The following is a 20,316-nucleotide window of genomic DNA, read 5'->3' on the forward strand; positions in this document are numbered from 1 at the left end:
TATGTTTTGGCGCTCTATAAGCACAATAAATTGAATTGAATTAATGTCTTTGCAGAATAGCCTCCCAGAGCTGCTGCTTGGATGTGGACTGCCTCCCACCCTCATAGATATTTTGCTTGCTGATGCTCCAAAGGTTCTCAATAGGGTTGAGGTCAGGGGAAGATGGGGGCCACACCATGAGTTTCTCTCCTTTTATGCCCATAGCAGCCAATGACCCAGGGGTATTCTTTGCAGCATGAGATGGTGAATTGTCATGCATAAAGATGATTTTGCTACGGAAGGCACGGTTCTTCTTTTTGTACCATGGAAGAAAGTGGTCAGTCAGAAACAACATACTTTGCCGAGGTCATTTTCACACCGTCAGGGACCCTAAAGGGGCCTACCAGCTCTCTCCCCACGATTCCGGCCCAAAACATGACTCCGCCACCTCCTTGCTGATGTCTAATCCTTGTTGGGACATGGTGGCCATTCACCAACCATCCATTACTCCATCCATCTGGACCATCTAGGGTTGAACGGCACTCATCCATAAACAAAACTGTTTGAAAATTAGTTTTTATGTATTCCTGAGCCCACTGCAACCGTTTCTGCTTGTGAGCATTGTTTAGGGGTGGTCGAATAGGTTTATGCACACTTGCAAACTTCTTGAGGATCCTACACCTTGAGGTTCGCGGGACTTCAGAGGCACCAGCGGCTTCAAATACCTATTTGCGGCTTTGCAATGGCATTTTAGCAGCTGCTCTCTTAATCCTATGAATTTGTCTGGCAGAAACCTTCCTTATTATGCCTTTGTCTGCACGAACCCGTCTGTGCTCTGAATCAGCGACACATTTCTTCACAGCACGATGATCACACATAAGTTTTCGGGAAATATCCAATGTTTTCATACCTTGTCCAAGGTAGTGCACAATTTCACGCTTTTCAGCAGCAGAGAGATCCTTCTTCTTAAGTAGTTTTCCTTTGATTGGGCTCACCTGGCAAACTAATTATCAGAGGTGTCTGATATTGATTTCAATGATCCAAAGAGCCCTGAGACACAATACCATCCATGAGTTTAATTGAAAAACAAAAATATAATGTGTATGACCAGTGTTTCCGCTAGATTTTTTTTTAACAGTGGCAGCAGTGGAACACGGTGTACATGTCCTAATAGGATCCGAGCGAGCAATTGTCTTGTATGTCTGTCTACACTGTATGTCTGTCTACACTGAATCCGTTAAAATCCTTCTATTCGACACATTTCACATTCAAAATAGCAGAGCAACGTGAGCGACAGAGAGAAAATAGAAACGTGGCGTCTGACAAAAGTTCTCTCAAAACGTTGCGTTGCATCGCGCTGGTCGCTTGCTTGCAGTCAGCACACTCCAATTGAAAACAATGTAATTGGATTTTGGATTTTATCGTTAATGTTTGCTTGCATCGCATCCTGTCAGGTCATAGTTTTTTTTTATTTGATAATGCCCAGCTGAGATAACTCGTCTAGTTTGGTGCTTCCATCCTTTCTGTTTTTTTTTTAAACGTTTTATATCCATGATGGCTTTGTGTTAGCACAACAATACCAGCCACCCTCTGAAAACAACTAGAGACAGAGAAAAAATGAGAGAATATGAATGATTACTATGACGACAGTTTTTTCGTCCAGACCAGTGGCACATGCAGGTGTATGGTCATAAGCCCTGTTTTTCCACCGACAGACAACTGGTTCAGTTCCCGTTCCTGTTCGCAAACCAACATTTGAACCATTCGGAAGATATTGACCAAACAAAAAACGGTTCAGAACGAGGAACCTTGGTTCGGAGCTTCAGAGGGGAGAAGGCTAAAAGTGGTCCATATCAACTGTTGCCATGAGTAAACAAAACAAGTCAAGTAGCACTACACTGCAGACGTTAACTGGCATTTAACAGGGAGCATACCTATGTTCCCAGGGTCCTATGTTCCCCAGTTAAATGTTCTGCTAACACACAGTGGCTGAATCTTAATGTCCCCCCTCACAGACTTTGATGCACATTCCCGCTAACTTTGATAGGGCTTAGGGCTGTCCCACTGTGAAATTGTGAAGTGAATGAGGGCTCACTCTCACCCTTTCCATGCCATTTCCATAAGTCAGCATTTATGCATTTTACCAGAAGTGGCTCAGGAGGTAGAGGAGTCGTCCAGCAGCTGGAAGGTTGTCAGATCGAGCCCTTAACCCCATTGTTCTAGATGAGCAGGTTGGCGCCTTGGATGGTAGCCTCAGCCATCGGTGTGTGAATGTGAGGCATGACAATGTAAAGTGCTTTGAGTGCTCAGAGGAGTCAAAAAGCTCTATAAAAATGCAGTCCATTTACCATTTACCCAAGAGAATTAATAAGAAATGTGATATGAAACACATGGTTATCCAAAGGGAGGCTATACATTTTTGGTGATGTCCCATTCCTGTTAATTCCTGCATGTTGGACCCTTACAATCTCTCAAACTCAACCACTTATCAATGGATATCAGTTAAGTCTTTGAGGGTTCAGGGCTTAGATCTGAGGGGGGACATAAAGATTCAGCCATCAAACCTTCTATAATGTTCGGGTCAGGATACATTTTAAGTATATATTTATGACTGCCGCGAAGCGAAGCTAAATCTGCATAGGCTACGCTGATCTGACCTGACTTGACCCGAGGTTGCGTGTTAGCCTGCGTGCCTATGGCATGCAGTCATATTGATTCTCAACTTTTTACTGCATTGCCATGAACAAAGTAAAGGCAAAAAAGGTGTTTCTTTGTTGAACAAATTGGGACTCAATGTGAGCCTTGAATTGGATGCCATGCAGGAATTTGCTAGGATCTGAAAACCGGATTATAAACATGCTTTGCCATAGAGAAACACACGATAGCGTTGGATTATAAACATGCTTTGCCACAAGAACAGACAAAAACGTGGGGTAAGTCCAGCTATATGAAGTTATTATTTTGCTGTCACTTCGTCTGTTTTATAACCCAGAAGGATGTACTTGGTATCAAATGATAGCTCTGAGTCTCCTCTTTCATCTGACATGCGTGGCATATCTATCCGATCACGGGTCCGCGAGTAATTCAAACGAGAGTAATGGGTGTGCAGCGTTGGTTTGTGTACATGACGTTATAATTTTGCAGTCACTTCGTCTGTTTTTATAAGTGATCGTTAAACATGGTACCAATGGATAGCCCTGTGTCTCCTCTTTATCCATATCTCCATGCGATCACGGGTTTGCGAGTAATTCAAACAACAGTAATGGGTGCGCAGGTGAACGCAGAGAAGTATAGCTGGTGGAAATGCGGGCCGGTTCACATGATAGCACCAAGGTTCAACGAATTCTGAACGGAACCAGTTCAAGAACGCGTTCTCTATCGGACAAAAATTAGCTGTGTGTCTAGCACGTTGCTAGAGACTTATTGCTAAGCACACTACCAGAAAGAGCAGACGACAAAATACAATTTCAATGTCGGAATGTTAGGAAGACATGTGGCTTGTAGAAAATGGGTTCGTAACTTACATTGCTAAATGTAGGGAAATTATGCAGATGAATCCAAGCTAATGTTTTTTCTATGCATGCAGACGGCAAAGACTGAGCTGTATTTCGCATATGTACCTTGCTGGCCACCATTATTTTAAAATGGTGCACGTACATGGAGAGTCGTCCCCACACTATGTAGATGTAAATGAAGATTCAGATCAGATTCCAAAAATAATTCCGTGGAAATGCATGGATTCCAGTTGCTGCTACTGGAAGCAACTGGAGTCCATGCATTTCCACTGAATTATTTTTGGAATCTGATCCCTTATCATACCTGTCGTTCGTACTCGTCGCTCGACTTATCGTGACTAAATTCAAGATGGCGTCAAACGGTAAAATTCCTTATGGTACTGTCTGTATAAATCGTCTTGTAAATAAACAACCAGTGCTTTTTCAAAGTTCTCAATGTCTCATTTTAAATGTCAAGGCCCTCGGAAGTCTACCAATGAAGTATGGAGCTACTTTGAGCCTCGTAAATGGTGTAAAACAGTGATTTATTTGCATGGCTAGGCCGATGCCCGAGGCACACCCATCGAAAAACTGTTGAAAAACTAGCGCCAGATTTCTGAGTGCAGGGGACAAGCCGAGATGAGCTATGAGACATACGTTCACACTCGGTATCATGTTTCAACACACTTTAGGTCAAAATCACACCGGAATTCTCCTTTAACAAACAACTGAAAACAGTACACAGGGAACCTTTAACAGCAAACAGCGCAACTTCAAACAGCGTATCGGTATTTTGATAGTCAGTGGCGCATTTGAAGGAATCTGCTTGCACGTGAGTCCGTATGGAACAGGTATTCCACTAAACCATGCTTTACTAAAACCTAGCAGAATAGCCTACATGCATCTGCACTCGTCTATTATTTAAACTCATTGTCAAAGTGAAACTAACTTCACCGTGGTGTCATAGTCAACAACAAAACAGTTATACACAGTTAATTGCTTTCACTATTGACTGACAATGGGTTACCATCGAAAACAAACAGCCTGAAAAAAGCAACACTTACCCCAATAATGTTCGAATGACTGAATAAAAATCCTAAGGACAAATATTCTGCAGAGGAGTTGCTGCTTACATCTTGTGACAGTACGTCTTTAGCTGTGCTTCATATGCGCCTTTCGCTGTAGACCAGGTTTCTTGGTCAGTGGCGTAATGCTTTTTAGATAGTGTAAGATAGCTATTTTTAGATAATGCGCTAGGCCACACCTTAGGTTGTTAATTGCAACACCCCTGAGCGCATTGTTCAATAAAAGAGACGCGCATGGCGAGTGTAAGATAGGAATGTGCTTTGCGTCGTGATAACAATGCGCTTTGCACTGAGTTTTAGATCGCCAAGATAGGGCCCATAGCCTTAACTCAAAGTTTTAGGCTAATGTCATTTTGATCAACTATAGACAATGAGTGGCAGATAGAGCGTGATGTAGGCTACAAAAGATTGTTTTTAAGTTCTATCATTGTACATTTCAGATGATGTATCATTCCACAAAAGGATTTGTTTATCATCAAGTTATTCAGAAGGCTAAACATATAGACTTAACTCACAACAGCCGTTAGGCTTCCTACATGCAGGCATGTAAATGGGCTACATGTTTTATACAGGAATAGCATATTTGAACAGACACTGCAGTAGTGTGATATAGCTTAACCACACAACTTGCTCACCTTGAGGGCACACATAGGCTATATGTTCCAGCTCCGTAAGCAAAGCTGCACATTCATTTCTCATTACAGCCTGTCTCTGCATGGATCTCCTCATCACTCTCATTCTACACTACGCGCTCATGGCATAGTGAAAGTGCCTAACTGACACTGATGCCAGGTTGACATAAATATTAACAAAACAGCACATAAACTAACTATACATTTCTATGATGAAAAAAATGTAATGTGAAGGGAGACCAGCTGGGGCAGGGCAGGGTTGGGGGAGTAATCTCACTCGGGTTCGGTCCAGTTAAATGGACCAAGTGTGGAGGCAACCTTAAATAAATCATGCCTATTTCATAAGGCCACCTCAATTCTGAAGTTATATGCTATGAGCTTGAACAGAATGCTCAAGGGAAAATGTGTGTAACTCAAATGTGCGTAACTGGAAATGCTGAAAAAGAATTTATGCCAGATGGGAGAATATGGCCCTTAGTATTTTTATTTTTATAGACAAACCTTCATACTTTAATGTATGATATGTTATTGCACATTGCCTGTCATGAAACACTACAGAAACGGCAACATTCTTCCAACAGCAAAAGAAGATTTTCCAAATTCCATGGATGCATGCTGCACGCCACGGATGGGATCTTGATAAAGATGCACCCTTGTTTATGAACTGGGCAATCCACACAGGTATTGGTTTGATTAACATTTCTAAGCTTAGCAATCATTTCACCCCATTTTTACTAGGACCAAGTGGTGTCGGCTGTGGCCTGCCCCGAAGGTGTAAAGCTGTATCGTTTGCGTAAGGTTTCTTCTTATTGTGATTTGTTTCATTCTATCAGACTTCCCATTGGTTATCTAAGTGAGTACTCAGGGACAAAGGCTTGGTCCTGGGTGTGATCTGGGGATTCTATGGCATTCCCTTATGTTTGGAATTCTAGCTGACATAAGCTAATAGGCTATCTGGCTGACAGACAACTCATACATCACATTAGACATTATTGTTTGTTACAACAACTGTATTATTGCATAGTATATTGTCTAAAGTTTAACAGATTATATTTACACACCCACTCTTGGAGCCAGCCCCAATGAATGTTCAACACACTGCAGGTTTTGGAACTTATTTTGATGTACTTCTCCACAAATTCATCCGATTCCTGTTTCATCAGATTGTTTCAGGTTAAGTGTGCATGTACTCTATATGCAGGAAATACCTTGTCCCATAAAGTTCCTTAAGTTTCATTTTCTCACTCAATAAAATGGTCGCCAATGACCAATTAAAATTCAGCCAAAAGCCAACATGCTCTTGTGATGTGAAATTCTGTCTAGAGGAGGTGCTCCAACTAATATCTCAAGACATGCCATTATCATGCCATTACTCATGTAGCCTAAGCCTAGTCACATATTGGTATATTCATTGTTACTAGTGCAGAGCGAGAGTCTGCTTCTTAGAGAAAACAAGCCAGTCTCTCTGTTGCCTGTCAGCAATAATTTGTGATAAAAATAAACCAAAGCAGCGTTGTTCGCTACTAAGGCCCACATCGCTCAAATTTAGTGAAAGTGAAATGACACGTCGGATCTGCTTTTAAGTTTAATTCTTTCGAAATAGTTTCATGGAAATTGGTCAGTAGGTTGCCGTCGTCTTTACAGAAAGATAAAGTAACAAAAAAGCACCAAAAACACAACCTAATCTCCAAGGAAGGCTGTCCCCTTAATGTCCCCTTCTGCATACATTTAGGCAGCAAAGTAACTTCTTGAATTGTATAAAACATTAGTGAGAGAAATTTTAAACAAATAAGAGATACCCCAGAGATAAACAAGGCCTATTCAGTCACACACACACTGTTTTGTCTATAGGCAAAATATATAGTTAATCGGTGAATCGTGGCCCAAAAACCGTGATGCATACCGAACCATGGGCACACTGTACCGTTGCAACCCTAGTACATAGTGGACACAGCATGGTAGTGTCAAAGATTTGTGGTGTTACATGTTTGATTGGGTGGAGACCTCTGGAGCCTACAAAAAGGACCCAATGCTGCCATCTTTGCCCATATAAAGAGATCTGTATCTCCTTATATGGACAAAGAGGGTACCCTGATCTCCTTATATGGCCAAAGGTGTCAGCTTTTGGGTCCTTTTTGTAGGTGATCTTCAGAGTTTTATTGTTGTATTACAAACTGTCATGGGTTGTGGAACTGTAGGTGCTTCAGTACATCACCGCTTGACGCTATATTTTGAAAGTGTCATTTATTTGTACACATCCTTAATGATTAAATCCATCAATCTATAAGGTAGTATTAGTACATCACACCACATCCTACTCTTGAAATCCATGCTCTTTGTGTACTGATATTGATGCTAAGCATTCTTCCTTAGATACTTGAATAACTTTTTTGTCCACACTCCCATAATGTCTAATGTCATTCTTCCAAACAATTTTCCTGTTCGTTTTAGGGAAATACCATCCAGGAGTTGACCAGCCTGATCCAAAGACATGGAAGGCTAACTTCCGTTGTGCAATGAATTCTCTTCCTGACATTGAAGAAGTGAAGGACAAGAGTATTAAGAAAGGCAACAATGCATTCAAAGTTTACAGGATGTTATCGGCTGCTGAGCGGGCTGTGATTAAAGGTTTGACCTTTTTTACTTCACAAAGGCTGGTTTGTGGAAATCTTCCAGGTCACAAAGAAGTAGTTCTTTCAGAAAGATTCCAAGGTTTAATTCACAGAGAATTTTACAATTTAAATTATGTAGATTTACTGGTACTTAAAGAACGAAAGGTCTTTGGTGGAGAGGAATGAGGGGACATCATTAGGCAGCAGAGCAGGTTTTTATTCAAAGCAACTTACAAAAAAAGGAATGTTTCACAGTTGTTATAAGACAGGTGAATGCAGGTGATTGGTCGAGAGTAATGGATGAATGAGTGACATTCCATTAGAGTGGTTTCAATAGTGTAATAGTTGGTTTGACCTATTTGACTCTCTTTGGTCAAATAGGTCAAATTGGTTTAAACCTAAGGCCACCTTATTTACCTGTCCTGCATTGCCAGTTTATTCCTTCCCTCAATTTCACAATGTTTTTCCTCTTTTTTCAGAAAAAAAGAAGTTGGAGAAGAGACAAAATAAAGCAAAAGTTAGTTTCTTTCTTCACTTTTAATTGCTAAATCTATTCTTCCCAAAGAAGTACACTCTGTATTATAGCTGGTAAACTCAACTCCTTTTACAGACTCATGATATCCTGGATCACTCATTAAACAGATCCAGACCCCTTAAGTCAGGGGTGGGCAACTAATTTCCCCAAGGGGCCACATGACAAACTGGGACTGTTAAGGAGGGCCGGACCCAAAATACCAAACTCAAGTCTGAACTCAATTCTGTTCAATTCTATTCTGTTCTTGTATAACATTAAGTAAATCATGGTTTTGTTTACTAGTCGTAAGAACAGATGAAAATGTGAGGGAGACAAAGGAAAAACAGCAATATTGAATCTATGTCCAGTATTTAATCCTCCATAAAAATGATTTTTTGACATTGACATTTTTTTCAGTTTTCAAAGACTGATATAAAAAAGTACTACAATATCTATATAATTAGGCTAGGTCATGAAAATGTGAAGGAGTCAGTACAACCGATAGGCCTGTGCCACCATTTCATCAACAGTCAGCAATATTTCATCATTAAATCATTGCCATCATTAAATTAACTCTGCAGAATTAGACTATGAAAATGTGGAGCAGACAATAGTAGGCTGTCATTAGTTAATCAACATGCACAAAGAAAACTATTTTAAAAATGTAGGCTATGTTTTTGCTTTAACTTTATGCACATAACTGTGATTGGTCAACTCGCTCTGTGTGTTGAGCCGGCTGCTTCAAGCAACCTGTGGGTAGTAGCATCATACTAGTTCGCTAACATAAGCTTTGCAAATACACTCAGACATATTTTGGTTACAATTACAGGGTTATCCGATTGTAAACTGTCTATCTGCCAGTAACGTTTTGAAATGAACACTTCGTATCGCCAACGAGCAGCAGTAGGAGTTCGTTCTAACAACCTTTGCTGTGGTGAGCGACGCAGACATAAGAGACACAAAACTTTGAAAGGTTTGCGCCGACGTAAAGGCAACTGCATTGTGTCGACGCAGAAGCATAAATTCTATTCACCAGCACATCAGTGAGGGTGTTTACGTCGTATGCATCCACGCACAAATGTATGGGCGTACAAATAGCAGTCATTTTTTAAAATTAAAAACAACGATATTGATTTGCATGCATTATATCTATGCTAGGCTCTTGACTATTGTTCTTTCACGGACCTTACGCGGGCCGGTCAGGGAAAGCCCACGGGCCGGATGTGGCCCGCGGGCCGTATGTTGCCCATGTATGCCTTAAGTCCTTTGAGTCACTTGAGTCAGTATCACCCAGAGCATAGAAATTCTGATGGTGAAGTAGCCCTCCCTACTATAAGTAGCCTAAATAAATTCAAAGTTGAGCGCTATAGCCTACAGTCAACCATTTGAGTAACTATTTGTAATTTTGTGGAATATTAAACACTGGAATTTATCTTTAAACATAGTCATAACCTGTTCATAATAATAGGATATACTGCTGCTTCTGCAGGTACCTCACTAGGTTCCTTTAATGTACACTGTTCTCAAAACTCATGCAGTCACAGTCAGCATCATATCACTACAGTACATCATGACACTTAATAATAAGTAATAAATAATAAATCAAGGTGAATACAAGCCATTAGCCTATGTCTGTGCCTGCTGCAGATGCCTCTCACATTGTTTTGCCTATTGCATAAGCTGCCAAAGCCAAAACAGTGCCTGGGACTCATTCTTAAAATCCTCTAGTCTGACCCACAAGTCGGCTGTTTTGCGCTGTGGAGGAAAAAGAATCCTGTCTTTCAGAACCTAAAAGTTCCACTGATTTCTTGTGCCATCTCACAGAAGCATAACTCTGGTGACGATGGCAGTTCTAAGGGATCTGACGAACCAGTTGCTGAGGAGGAAGACCAGGTGGAGCATGAGGCTGATAGCACAGTTACCATAGGTAAGCAGTAATGTGTAGTTATGACTTTTAAGCTTTTAGTTTTGCTTTTGTCCATGGATGTCTAAGTAATATTTTTGTTGCCATCACTGGTCTTGTTTTTTTTCCAGATTAATTTTCAGTCTCTGATCACTTTATATAACTGTTGAAAACGTTGTAGTTAAGGCTTTGTAAATGTAATTATTTTTATAATTGATACATTTTTCGATTATTTTCTTGATTAATTCATTCGTTGTCTGATCGATGAAATTAAATGAGAATGACGGAAAACTGTTGAATCAGTAGTCTCGTTTATATGGACGTTATTTTATTTTTTTCAGTCAGATTGAAATTAATCTGATTCATGATTTCAACCTAACTGTTTTCATGAATGTTAAATAAACTGATTGGCATTTTATCTGCGTTGGAACAAGCATTTAATCATAGAAGCTCGTAGTTGTATTGCCGCCATGGAAAATCATTTGTTTACGTCACTGCAATATTACCACATAGGGAGCACCTGCACAGAAAGAAGAAATGTACTCCAACAATCAGAGGACCCGTTTACATGGGTGGATTTTTCAATCAATCGGATTATCAGATAGAATACATCACCTTTCTCAATCCGATTGAAAATTTTGTCGGATCGGGCTGATTCCCATCGTTTGAGGTGTCATGATTAGGGTTGCAAAGGGGTGGAAAATTTCCGGTTAATTTCCGGAAACTTACCATGGGAAGTTAAGCTGGGGAATTTTGAAAATATTCCAAATTGGAAACTTTCATGGAATTAAAGGAAATTATGGGAATTTACGGGAATTAACTGGGATTTTTGGGTAATTCATACAAACTGTTTCATATACAAACATTAACATTTTGTTTCGTAATAAGCAATATGATTTGTATGTTCGTATTTTCGCTTAGCTTAGCATACAAAGCTAGCTAGCATGCTAGCGGGAATCACATTCTCTGCCTATGGTTTACTAGTGTGCTAAACTAGCAACACTGAACTGCCCAAGATACACCACACCATACCACTCAACAACAAAATCCGATTGGTTGGAACATTTTTTCCCCATGCATATGAACGCACCATAGGTTTCCTTTATGTCTAGCAGCCTATGGCGATTGCTGTGTGCATGTGATTGACATATGTGCAGGGTAGAAATTCGACTGAAATTGCATTAAATCAGGTTGTTTTAACTAATATTAAACTGCAAGATGGGGTTTTGTCCATTACATTTAAGTTCCCTGTTATAGACTAACTTGCCATATAAAAAATTCCCAGTTTATTCCCATTAATTCCCGTTTATTCCTGTTAATTCCCATATATTCCCGTTAATTCCCATGGAAAGTTTCCAACTTTGAAAATTCCTGGAATTTTGCAACCCTAGTCATGATGGTCTAAAACGCCGGCGCAAAGCGTATAATCATCACGACGCAAAGCGTATTCCTATCGCACACTCAAGTTTTTTGCCATGCCCATCTCTTTTATAGAGCAATGCGCCAAGGGGTGTGGCAATTAACGACCTAAGGAGGGGTCTAGCGCAGGGTTTCTCAAAGTTTTCATTGGTGAGGGCCAATTCAGGAACCCAACATTAACTGAGGGCCGCCAAAGGGGCAGGGGGAGAAAAAGAGAAAAAAAACCTGGGAAAAAAATCCCATTTGTAATCATTTTAATGACCAGGTTGCATCTCTACAGTTTATATTTATTGCATTAAACACATTTTAATTCATAACTGAGGCTAAACCTGGCAAAACTTGTGAAAATCTTAAGAAAAATGGCAATGCACACACAATCCCTGGGGTTCTCCACCCTCAACAGACAAATTTGGGATAATCGGTTGTCTTTCAAATTCCCTCTGCACGCAATAGGACAGCTCTATGAGTCCCATGCGTTTCCCACCAGCGGAGCTAGTTGGCTAGTTCAAACTTTTGCCAACTTAATAAAAGTTTAACAAATGTCACACTGTTTGCCAACAGCAACATCCATCTTATTTGTTTTCAAGTAGCAGGGAATTCAAGCCAAACCTTTGCAACTCTGCCATCAATCATTATGTTAAGCCTGCCTAATGACTCTATACACGATTTGATTGGCCTGATAGAAGTTTAATTTTTCGAGCTCACAAGCCAACAGAGAGTTGCTAGACTAGCCCTGGAAGCAAATGTAATTTGCTGCCGCTAGGGTGCGTCTAGATTTCTAGGCTATAGAGTTGCGGGACTTTTAAATAATAATAAGATTAAACTAAATCATGCGATTTACCTGCAATCCCGCGCTGAAATTTAACCCCCGTAAACCTTGGCGAACATGCAGGAATTTGGTGACTTTGTTTTTATGTTTCCTGCTATTCTCGGCATCTACTGGGAAAGTCCCAAAGATCTACAGGTCGACCATGATCAATGAGTTGGCGACCCCTGCCCTATATGTTCATGATCCATATGGCCTGAATTCTTGTAAAATCTGAGGGAGCAGCTACAAGATGTGATGCTGCTTTGTAAATGTAATAAGATATTTTCCATGCCATGGTTGTGTATGATGGTTTTGCTACATATAGGTTGCTCATTTTGTCACACCTGTAAAGGTTAAAATGCAGTTAGTGGTTTGTTAATTCAAAAAAACAGTATTGGGGATTTGTGCTTTATTAGTCATATCTTCAGGGTCATGTCATCCTTTAAATACTTAAAATAAATCTTTTAAATGCAGGTTTTCACCAGAATGCTGTCTGTTTTGTGATGGCTCAGTCAAAAATGAAACATACATGACATGGTACAGACTGAAAAGAACATTTTAATATAGTGAGTAATTTCCTGTTTTCCCCACCTTACAGACAATGTGGATTCTGCTGAGGACCACTTGGTGATAAGTGAAATGTCTGATGTGTGTGCTGTGGTGGAGGTGACCACTGAGCATGAGGGAGTTTTGGACAGCCAGGTGTCTACTGAGAGAGAGGTGCCACCAGTCACCTCAAGCTCTGTTTACCCTCGTTTGCAAGTCTCTCCAATTTCATCTTGTGGAGGTAGGTTGGGTTACGGGTGGCCTAGTAATCAGGAATGTTTAAGAAAAGGAGTTTACTTACTAAGGACCCTATTTTAGTGATCTGAAACACACTGCCTGAAACGGATGGATTTTTAACAGTCAGCCATCTGAAGGAATCTGTTTGCACGCCAGACAGTGTATACAACACCAGGATTACACCAAACCTTGCTTTACAAAAACGTGTGTGTTTCTAGCAAAGTATAGCCTACATGCATCTGCACTCACCTATGATTTGAACTCATCCAAACGGAAACTTCACCGTGGTCTCATAGGCAACGACAAAAGAGTTTTACACTTAGTTATTTACTTTCACGATTGACTGACAAGGGGTTACAATTAAAAACATAGCCTGAAAAAAGCTAAACTTACCCCAGTAATGTTCGAATGACTGAATAAAAATCCAAAGGATATTCATCCTGTGGATGAGTCATTACCTGGGACTAAGGGCTGCCTTCATTTCCTGACAGTGTGCCTCCAAAATAGCTGTGCTTGTATGCCTTTTTTCGCTTTAGACCAGATTTTTCTTGGTCAGTGGTGTGTTTTTAGTTGGTTTAAAATGACGATTTTTGGATGATTTTTGGAGCACTTAATATGATTTTTTTTGCAGGGTTTAAAATTGTCACTCGCCAAAAGCAAGTCAAAATCTGCACTGGCAAGTAAAATAAATAAGGTCATTCACCTCTAGCAGGTTGCTGACATACGTTTAATTCACTGTGAACTTTTAGCACCGCAAAAGAGAGTTTACGGACTTTGTCTACATTACATCATTTGGTAGACTATGTTTTGCAATTCTTTAAATGACAATGTCTACCATCGCTATATCTTCAGGCAAAACTTGATGTTGCACACATTTTGTTTTTCTGCTGTGGAAAACAGCTGCGATAGATTAGTCGGAGCAAACGAGCATGTTAGTTAACGGTAACATTAGTCAGTCAGATCAGATTAATGCAATGCCATTTCGTGATTGCATTTATTCTGGAGAGCTCAACGTTGTTTGATTTGTAATGTCACATATTTTAGGGGAATCGTTACTGTGTCGTTAAGCAAGGTTTTGAACATGGTGTTATTAGAATGTTCTGACTAGCAGGTGTTTTATAGGAGGATGAAGTAAGGAGAAACGTGGGGCTAAACTGTCTTAATTGATTTACAGTGTGTGCAATTACGTCTGATATTTTGGGGAATTCTTTATGTTTCTCCCGTTAGTTACACACATGCTTCGGATATTATGATTTGTATTATGTGACAGTCAGCAGGCATGTCACAGGGTGTGGATGACGAAACTACTGCACTAAATCAGAAACGAGGGACTAACTTAAAGTAGCCTATGCATCTCAAAACTAACTCAGTACAAAAAGATCTAGGACAGGGCAGCAACATGGATTTAGGTTAGGTCTACATCTTTTTTTGATAATGACAGTTTTGTGGCCGATAAAAAAAATATATATATATATTTTCTCTGACAATGTTTTTCTTTGGCAGACAAGCCAAAAAGTTAATTTTATACACTGTCTTTTTGTGTTAAACCTTGCAGAGAGTGATGCTGAAAGTGAATACAGCGATGAAGATTCCAAGGAGGTTGGTTATAGTGTGCTTACAAACCACATGAAGTGCATAGTCTTGCAGACACCAAAGGAATCCAATTAATTTGCATAGCCAGTTTTGATATGAGTGTTATATCTAGGGAAGATATTATTTTGGAACTATTTTTTAATTTTCAACTGGGATCCTAAAAAGTAATATCAGACATGGTTTCATGGAAAAAGAATTTACAGAATTTCTTTTATTTTTATCTTTAAAGGAATGGGACATGCGGTGCCTCTCAGAACCCCAGATGACCTGCTCTGTACTGAAATTCCCGTCCTGTAAACCCCCCAGCAAGTCTACCTTTTTCAACTCAGAGAAAACCAACTTTAAGGTGACCAGTTGTCAGGAGGAGTCCCCCATGATTGCCTACAACGTTCGTCCCTGGTGGAAACCTCACCTTACAACTAGGCCTATGCCCACTAGAGTGTACCCTGGCCCAAGAGCCAACCCTCGATATAGCTCCCATATGCGTCCCCAGACCAGTCCTTTTCAGCGTCCTGAAAACATTCCAAATGCGACTTCTGAAATCGATCTGCCTCTGCGTTTCCACAGAAGTACCCTGCTGCCTACCCAAACCAGTATCAATATTTGTGCCCAAACTATTTCTCACATGTTTCCTCAGAGGAGTCCACATGTGCCTGTCCAAACCAGTCCACGCTTGCGGCCACAAACTAGTTCCCCTGTGTGCCCTCAAACACATCCCTCTGTGGCAATTCAAACCAGTTCCCAAATCCCCTCACCAGTCGTTCCCCAAGCTGGTCTTCATATGCTTTACCCAAGCAGCCCTCACATAGTCCTACAGAGTGGCTCTCATTTGCTCCCTGAAACAAGTCGCCAACGGCCTTTTCATAGCAGTCTTCTCGTCTCTCCCGATGTCCGTCCCAGTGTCCATCCGCAGACCAGTTCCCAAATTTACCCCCATAGTAGTCCTCCCCGTCTTGATCTCAAAAAAAGCTCCTACAGGCGTCTCCAGATCAGGCCTGATGTCAGTCCCCACACAAGTCCCGATGTCATGCCCCATAGCAGCACCCATACTGGTGTCCAAATCCCCATTATTAAAAAGTCACATACCTTTCCCTTCACTCCTGCGCCTACGAGACAATCCTCTCCGCCTGAAAGGACCAGTAGCACCGATGGCCGTGCAAGTGTAATTGTCAATACTGTCGTGCAATCGCAACTATGACGCCTCAGTAAAGACCATCTTATTATGACCTGAGGCAGATGCTTTGCTGCTACGGAAAATCAGTGTGACCATAGCTACCTTGGACATCGCCTCCTGTCTTCATGAACAAAGAGCACCAAAGACTTCACAGCAATATTGGTCTTGTTTGGAGAATGCCTTGATGACTACTTTTTTCTAAGACAAAAAGTGTATTTTATTTTTATATAGAGAATAGGGTATCAATGAGTTTTTTTTTTTTCAAATCGGTTTACATGCACACTAATTTAGTACACTAATTTAGTAACATTGATGATGTCACACGAGGACACTATCTGAGCTGTGTTTATTTATTTGACTGTTTGAGTTCATATTTTCAATATTTGGGTGTAATGGGTCTTTGCGCCACCAGAGGGCATCCAAAGTCTATGATCTCTGCATAATGTTCAACCAATGGGGGTGTCCAATGTGATCTCTTTTTTTTTTTTGAAGAGGGAGGGTAGTGAGAGTTGTTTTCTGTATATGACGGAAGGGTCGAAAAGTAAGACATTGTGCTAGACTACTGCGACCTGGTAAGAAGTCAAGATTCATACTTTTTAATTCAGTAGCGAGTTGATCTCTTTGTCATAAAATCTTATTCTGTGCAGTTGTAGACAAAGGCTAGAATGTTTAGGACTGAAGGAATTAAACAGCTGACTGCATGCTATGTTGCCTTGCTTTACATCTGTTGATTTGACTCTTCTGTTATCTTCAGATGGTTATGGTTAAATCACATTCACAGATGATATTTGCAGTCAGGCATATTAACTGAGGAATCTCATTGGGTTTAAGAATGTAAAAAAACGTCAGTGCAGTACTTTTGAAAGTGAAGTATGTATATATGCTCCTGTATGAATGTGTGTGTGTGTGTGTGTGTATGTAATGAACTTAATGAATGTAATGCCATTGCTGGTAAAACGGAGGTTTAACAACAAATAAAACTGGGCTATTTTTTAAGACGAATGAGAAATGTGTGTGAATGTTCTCATTTGTGGTAAGGAAAGTTAACCATGGCATGTTTGATACTTAAGTTAGACAAACATTTAGAAAACACATAATATCAATACAAAGAAACGTATTTATTAAATGAAAATATCCCAGACAGATCTAATTATTCCAGCATTTCATCATTAGGGCTGCTTAACACTGTTTTTAGGCCTTTGTATGGGGATATCTGATATGACTACTTAACTCCACCACAATTTAGAGTATATTGTTCAGCCTAAGGTGAAAGTTACTGCTGGCTTAGTTCAATTTGTAGCTTTTTTTTAAAACTGAAAACTTAAGTCTGTCGTGTATCACTAGCCCAGGGCTATTCATTCACTCATTCAGTGTAGATAATAATACCAATTTATAATAATTATATATAATAATATTTCATGAGAAAATGCTATTGAATCAGCTCTTCTGACAAACTAGTCACATGGCGAGTCTGAAAACTCGCCTGTGGTATTTCCTGTAAGCAGTTGGAGGAAGGAAGAGGTGATGGTAACTGAAGATATGCCAGCATATGCCAGATGATTTCTTGGGAAGAGTGGACATAAGCTAACGACTCTGTCTTTAAATGGTCCTTCAGTTCTATTGGTAAATTGTTCAAAAAATCTGTTGATTGACTTAATCTTAATCTAAACTTAATCTCTTTTTTGCACTGTTCTAAATCTAAATGAGGTACTATTTGAACATTTTTGGGGGGTTTTAAAGTGTTGATAAACGAACAAAGAAATGTGAATTGATGCATCAATATTAAGTTTGTGGTTTTAGTTTATGAAGCATTTTGTGTCTGGGTCTATTTACATTTCTCTTTGTTTTTCACTGTCCTTTTCCCACAATCTCATATGCAGGGTTACAATGGCAGGGTGGGAAATGTGGTATACCTCACTTGTGCTCTTTGCTACTGTTACTCATAAAGTAAGTCTCCCTTTTCACTTTCATGTTTCTATTTTGTATGCTTGAACATTGTATCCAGTATACATTTGTGTCAATATTACATGCTGGGTGCATCACTCTCATGTCATACATTCTGTTATATATGTGAAATGAAGGAGTGTCAAGCAGCTGGAATAGCTTCATTGATCAGACCTTGTTTGGTGTCCATCATAGGTATCTTCAAATTCATTCGAGATGGATTTGGCACCAAATGCAGTAGACGATGCCTACTCTGCATGCCGAGAGCAGATGCTGCAAAAAATTTTGGCCAAAGACGGAGGAATTCTTCAGACAGAGCTCGACAACAGCAGTGAATTTAAGTCAGCGTGGGACGGTTCCAAGGGCTGCGTTAAGTTGATCTCTGGAGGTCAACATGAGCATACTCGGGCATTGCAAAGTTTTAGTAATTCTCGGAAATTGTTTAAAAAAGTCAATGGAGCTGTTAAGACCAACGGTGGAAATGTCGACGACTACACCAACAAGTTCCAGTTTAAGTCCCTACATTTCCTGATGATGGACGCCATGCGCCTTCTAAACAATGGGACAAATTGTAGAACTGTGTATTCCAGCACTTTTGATGACATCAATGCAGTAAAAGGAGCTGAGGTGCGTTTTGGGGCATTCGTATCAGCAAATGCTGACCGAAGCTTTACAGAGGAGGGCTGTACTGATGGTGGAACCCTGTTTAACATCACCACGTGTTCTTTGATCAATTTGGAAAACCGTGTCTGTGCTTTAGACGAAGTACCAATGTTAATATCCCCAGTGGAGCTGTTTAAAGTGGTGGATGTGAAGAGTAAAACAGACTGCAATAGGGAGATTGTGTTGACCTCCTTAGGATTCAAGAGTGATCACGATTGTTACCTATTCCCCAGGTAAGTCAAAACAGGAAATGTTTGTGACAACAGTGACTGCTGCCCTATCCAAAACCGAAATTATTTTTGATCTTTTATTTATGTAATCTTTGATGTGGGAGAGGAGCTTCATTCATGTTCATTGTTCTGGCATTGTACAATATGCCATCTTAAAGCATTTGAAGTACACCATTATCTCAATTATGATCATTTGAGAGCAGCCAATCACTGCAATGCTATTGAATTTGTGTGTGGTTATACCAGGCTACACTTTTACATCAGTATAAGACTAAACATTTTTTGTTAATCATCATGTTTGGTCCTGCCAGATGGGCCAGATGCATAATGTGTCTATGAGTGCACTTTGTCTTAGGATGTTTTTATAAACGTGCATCACAATCTCTCCACCCCCCCCCCCTCCCCCACACCCCCAGGGTTGCTACTCCAACAGCTCACACTACTTTGGCTACAACGGACTCTGACATTGGATCCTCCACCCAGTGGATGAGCTCTCGTGGAGTTGTTCTCCTGACAACACTTCTTAGCATGTGCTCAATTTTTCTTGCACTGTGATTTACTCCCTAAACACAAACACACACACACACACACGCACACACACACACAGTGGGCCATGTGCAAGAATAGTAATAGCATTACAAGAACAGAACATTGAGAACATTATAGCAGTGAACTAGATTGCAATAGAGTATAAATTCCATACCATTTTCATGTCACTCTGCCTTAATTTACTTTACTCTTTTAATGTGGTGAGCTAATGTGATCAAATAAAAAGGCTATAAAGGAATGTATGACTAAATTGAAGCCGTTCATGTACATTCTATTGGGTTTCTTAAACCTCTCGATGATGCTGTCCTTTGTATGGTGTATTCCACTGTTCTACATTGAAATAAAGCATATTTTGCTAAATAAGTGCTTTGAAATCTGTTGCTAAGTGTTGTGGGTTGCTTGACACTCCACTCTCGCTAAACTCTGGCCATAGCATTGCCTTAATGCATGGTAGCTTTATTATATCTTTAATTGTTTGATAATGATTTCATTACACAAGGGTTTATCTGAAGTGTGGAAGGCCACACATATATTAAAATTCACAGACAGCATTTATTTAATCAGTTGTCTACGTAAGTAGACTGATGTATCCAGATATCTGGTGTAAAAATGCACCCACAGAATGCATTATTGCAGCATTCTTTGAACTGAGGTAGCACATATCTAGATATTTTTGAAGTGAATTCACTGAAACATGGTTCCTTCACTGATGTCTGCCTATCCTGGAGCATCTCATAAGATTGGACCGACATGGCCATGGCAGATGCTTAATTTATGTTGTGTGTTGTATCGATCTGAACTTTAATTTTGTGTATGGGTGGGGTTTGGTGATCCTTGTCCAGGCAAGTTTGTCACAATTCTACTTGATTGAGATAATAAGTAGCATTTTTATAGTCATTGTCTGATTTATGGAGACTACACTTTTGCCTTATTT

At 40.1% G+C, this 20,316-nt stretch overlaps 2 protein-coding genes across 4 annotated transcripts in view; both read left to right on the forward strand.

Moving 5' to 3' along the window:
* Positions 1-17,593, forward strand: part of LOC143134332 (interferon regulatory factor 2-like) — a 36,475-nt gene extending 18,882 nt beyond the window's left edge. Inside the window, exons 3-10 of one of the 2 annotated variants that reach the window (XR_012988636.1) lie at positions 5,772-5,871; positions 7,642-7,818; positions 8,282-8,319; positions 10,141-10,243; positions 13,045-13,233; positions 14,785-14,828; positions 15,052-16,568; positions 17,502-17,593. Coding sequence is in view for 1 of the 2 variants with exons in the window: in XM_076294656.1 (XP_076150771.1) it covers positions 5,772-5,871; positions 7,642-7,818; positions 8,282-8,319; positions 10,141-10,243; positions 13,045-13,233; positions 14,785-14,828; positions 15,052-16,020 (1,620 nt within the window). In the remaining variant the exon portion in view is untranslated. Of the gene's footprint in view, positions 1-5,771; positions 5,872-7,641; positions 7,819-8,281; positions 8,320-10,140; positions 10,244-13,044; positions 13,234-14,784; positions 14,829-15,051; positions 16,999-17,501 lie in introns of those variants that run through there. The other variant, XM_076294656.1, reaches the window with a different exon arrangement.
* Positions 17,520-19,745, forward strand: LOC143134333 (ecto-ADP-ribosyltransferase 5-like). Of its 2 annotated transcripts, none has more exons than XM_076294657.1 (4): positions 17,520-17,619; positions 17,877-17,943; positions 18,136-18,836; positions 19,250-19,745. In XM_076294657.1, exons 1-4 carry the CDS (start codon positions 17,600-17,602, stop codon positions 19,386-19,388), a joined length of 927 nt encoding a protein of 308 aa, XP_076150772.1. In that variant the 5' UTR covers positions 17,520-17,599; the 3' UTR covers positions 19,389-19,745. The 2 variants fall into 2 exon arrangements, with proteins under 2 accessions (XP_076150772.1, XP_076150773.1); XM_076294658.1 differs by lacking the exon at positions 17,520-17,619 and adding an exon at positions 17,684-17,703.
* Positions 19,746-20,316: the final 571 nt, after the last annotated feature.

The sequence above is a fragment of the Alosa pseudoharengus genome, unplaced genomic scaffold (genome assembly GCF_046254945.1).
Source record: "Alosa pseudoharengus isolate Yale_2024_CS ecotype anadromous, Long Island Sound unplaced genomic scaffold, YU_APseudo_1.1 YU_APseudo_1.1_scf_2, whole genome shotgun sequence".
In the NCBI taxonomy this organism is placed as follows: domain Eukaryota; kingdom Metazoa; phylum Chordata; class Actinopteri; order Clupeiformes; family Clupeidae; genus Alosa; species Alosa pseudoharengus.

What these genes read in the sequence shown, in the direction of transcription:
- LOC143134333 (XM_076294657.1), top strand. Translation starts at nt 17,600, where the DNA reads ATGGTCCTTCAGTTCTATTG. An exon ending in TTGCTACTGTTACTCATAAA is followed by an intron (nt 17,944 to 18,135) that starts GTAAGTCTCCCT and finishes TGTCCATCATAG; the next exon opens with GTATCTTCAAATTCATTCGA. An exon ending in GATTGTTACCTATTCCCCAG is followed by an intron (nt 18,837 to 19,249) that starts GTAAGTCAAAAC and finishes CCACACCCCCAG; the next exon opens with GGTTGCTACTCCAACAGCTC.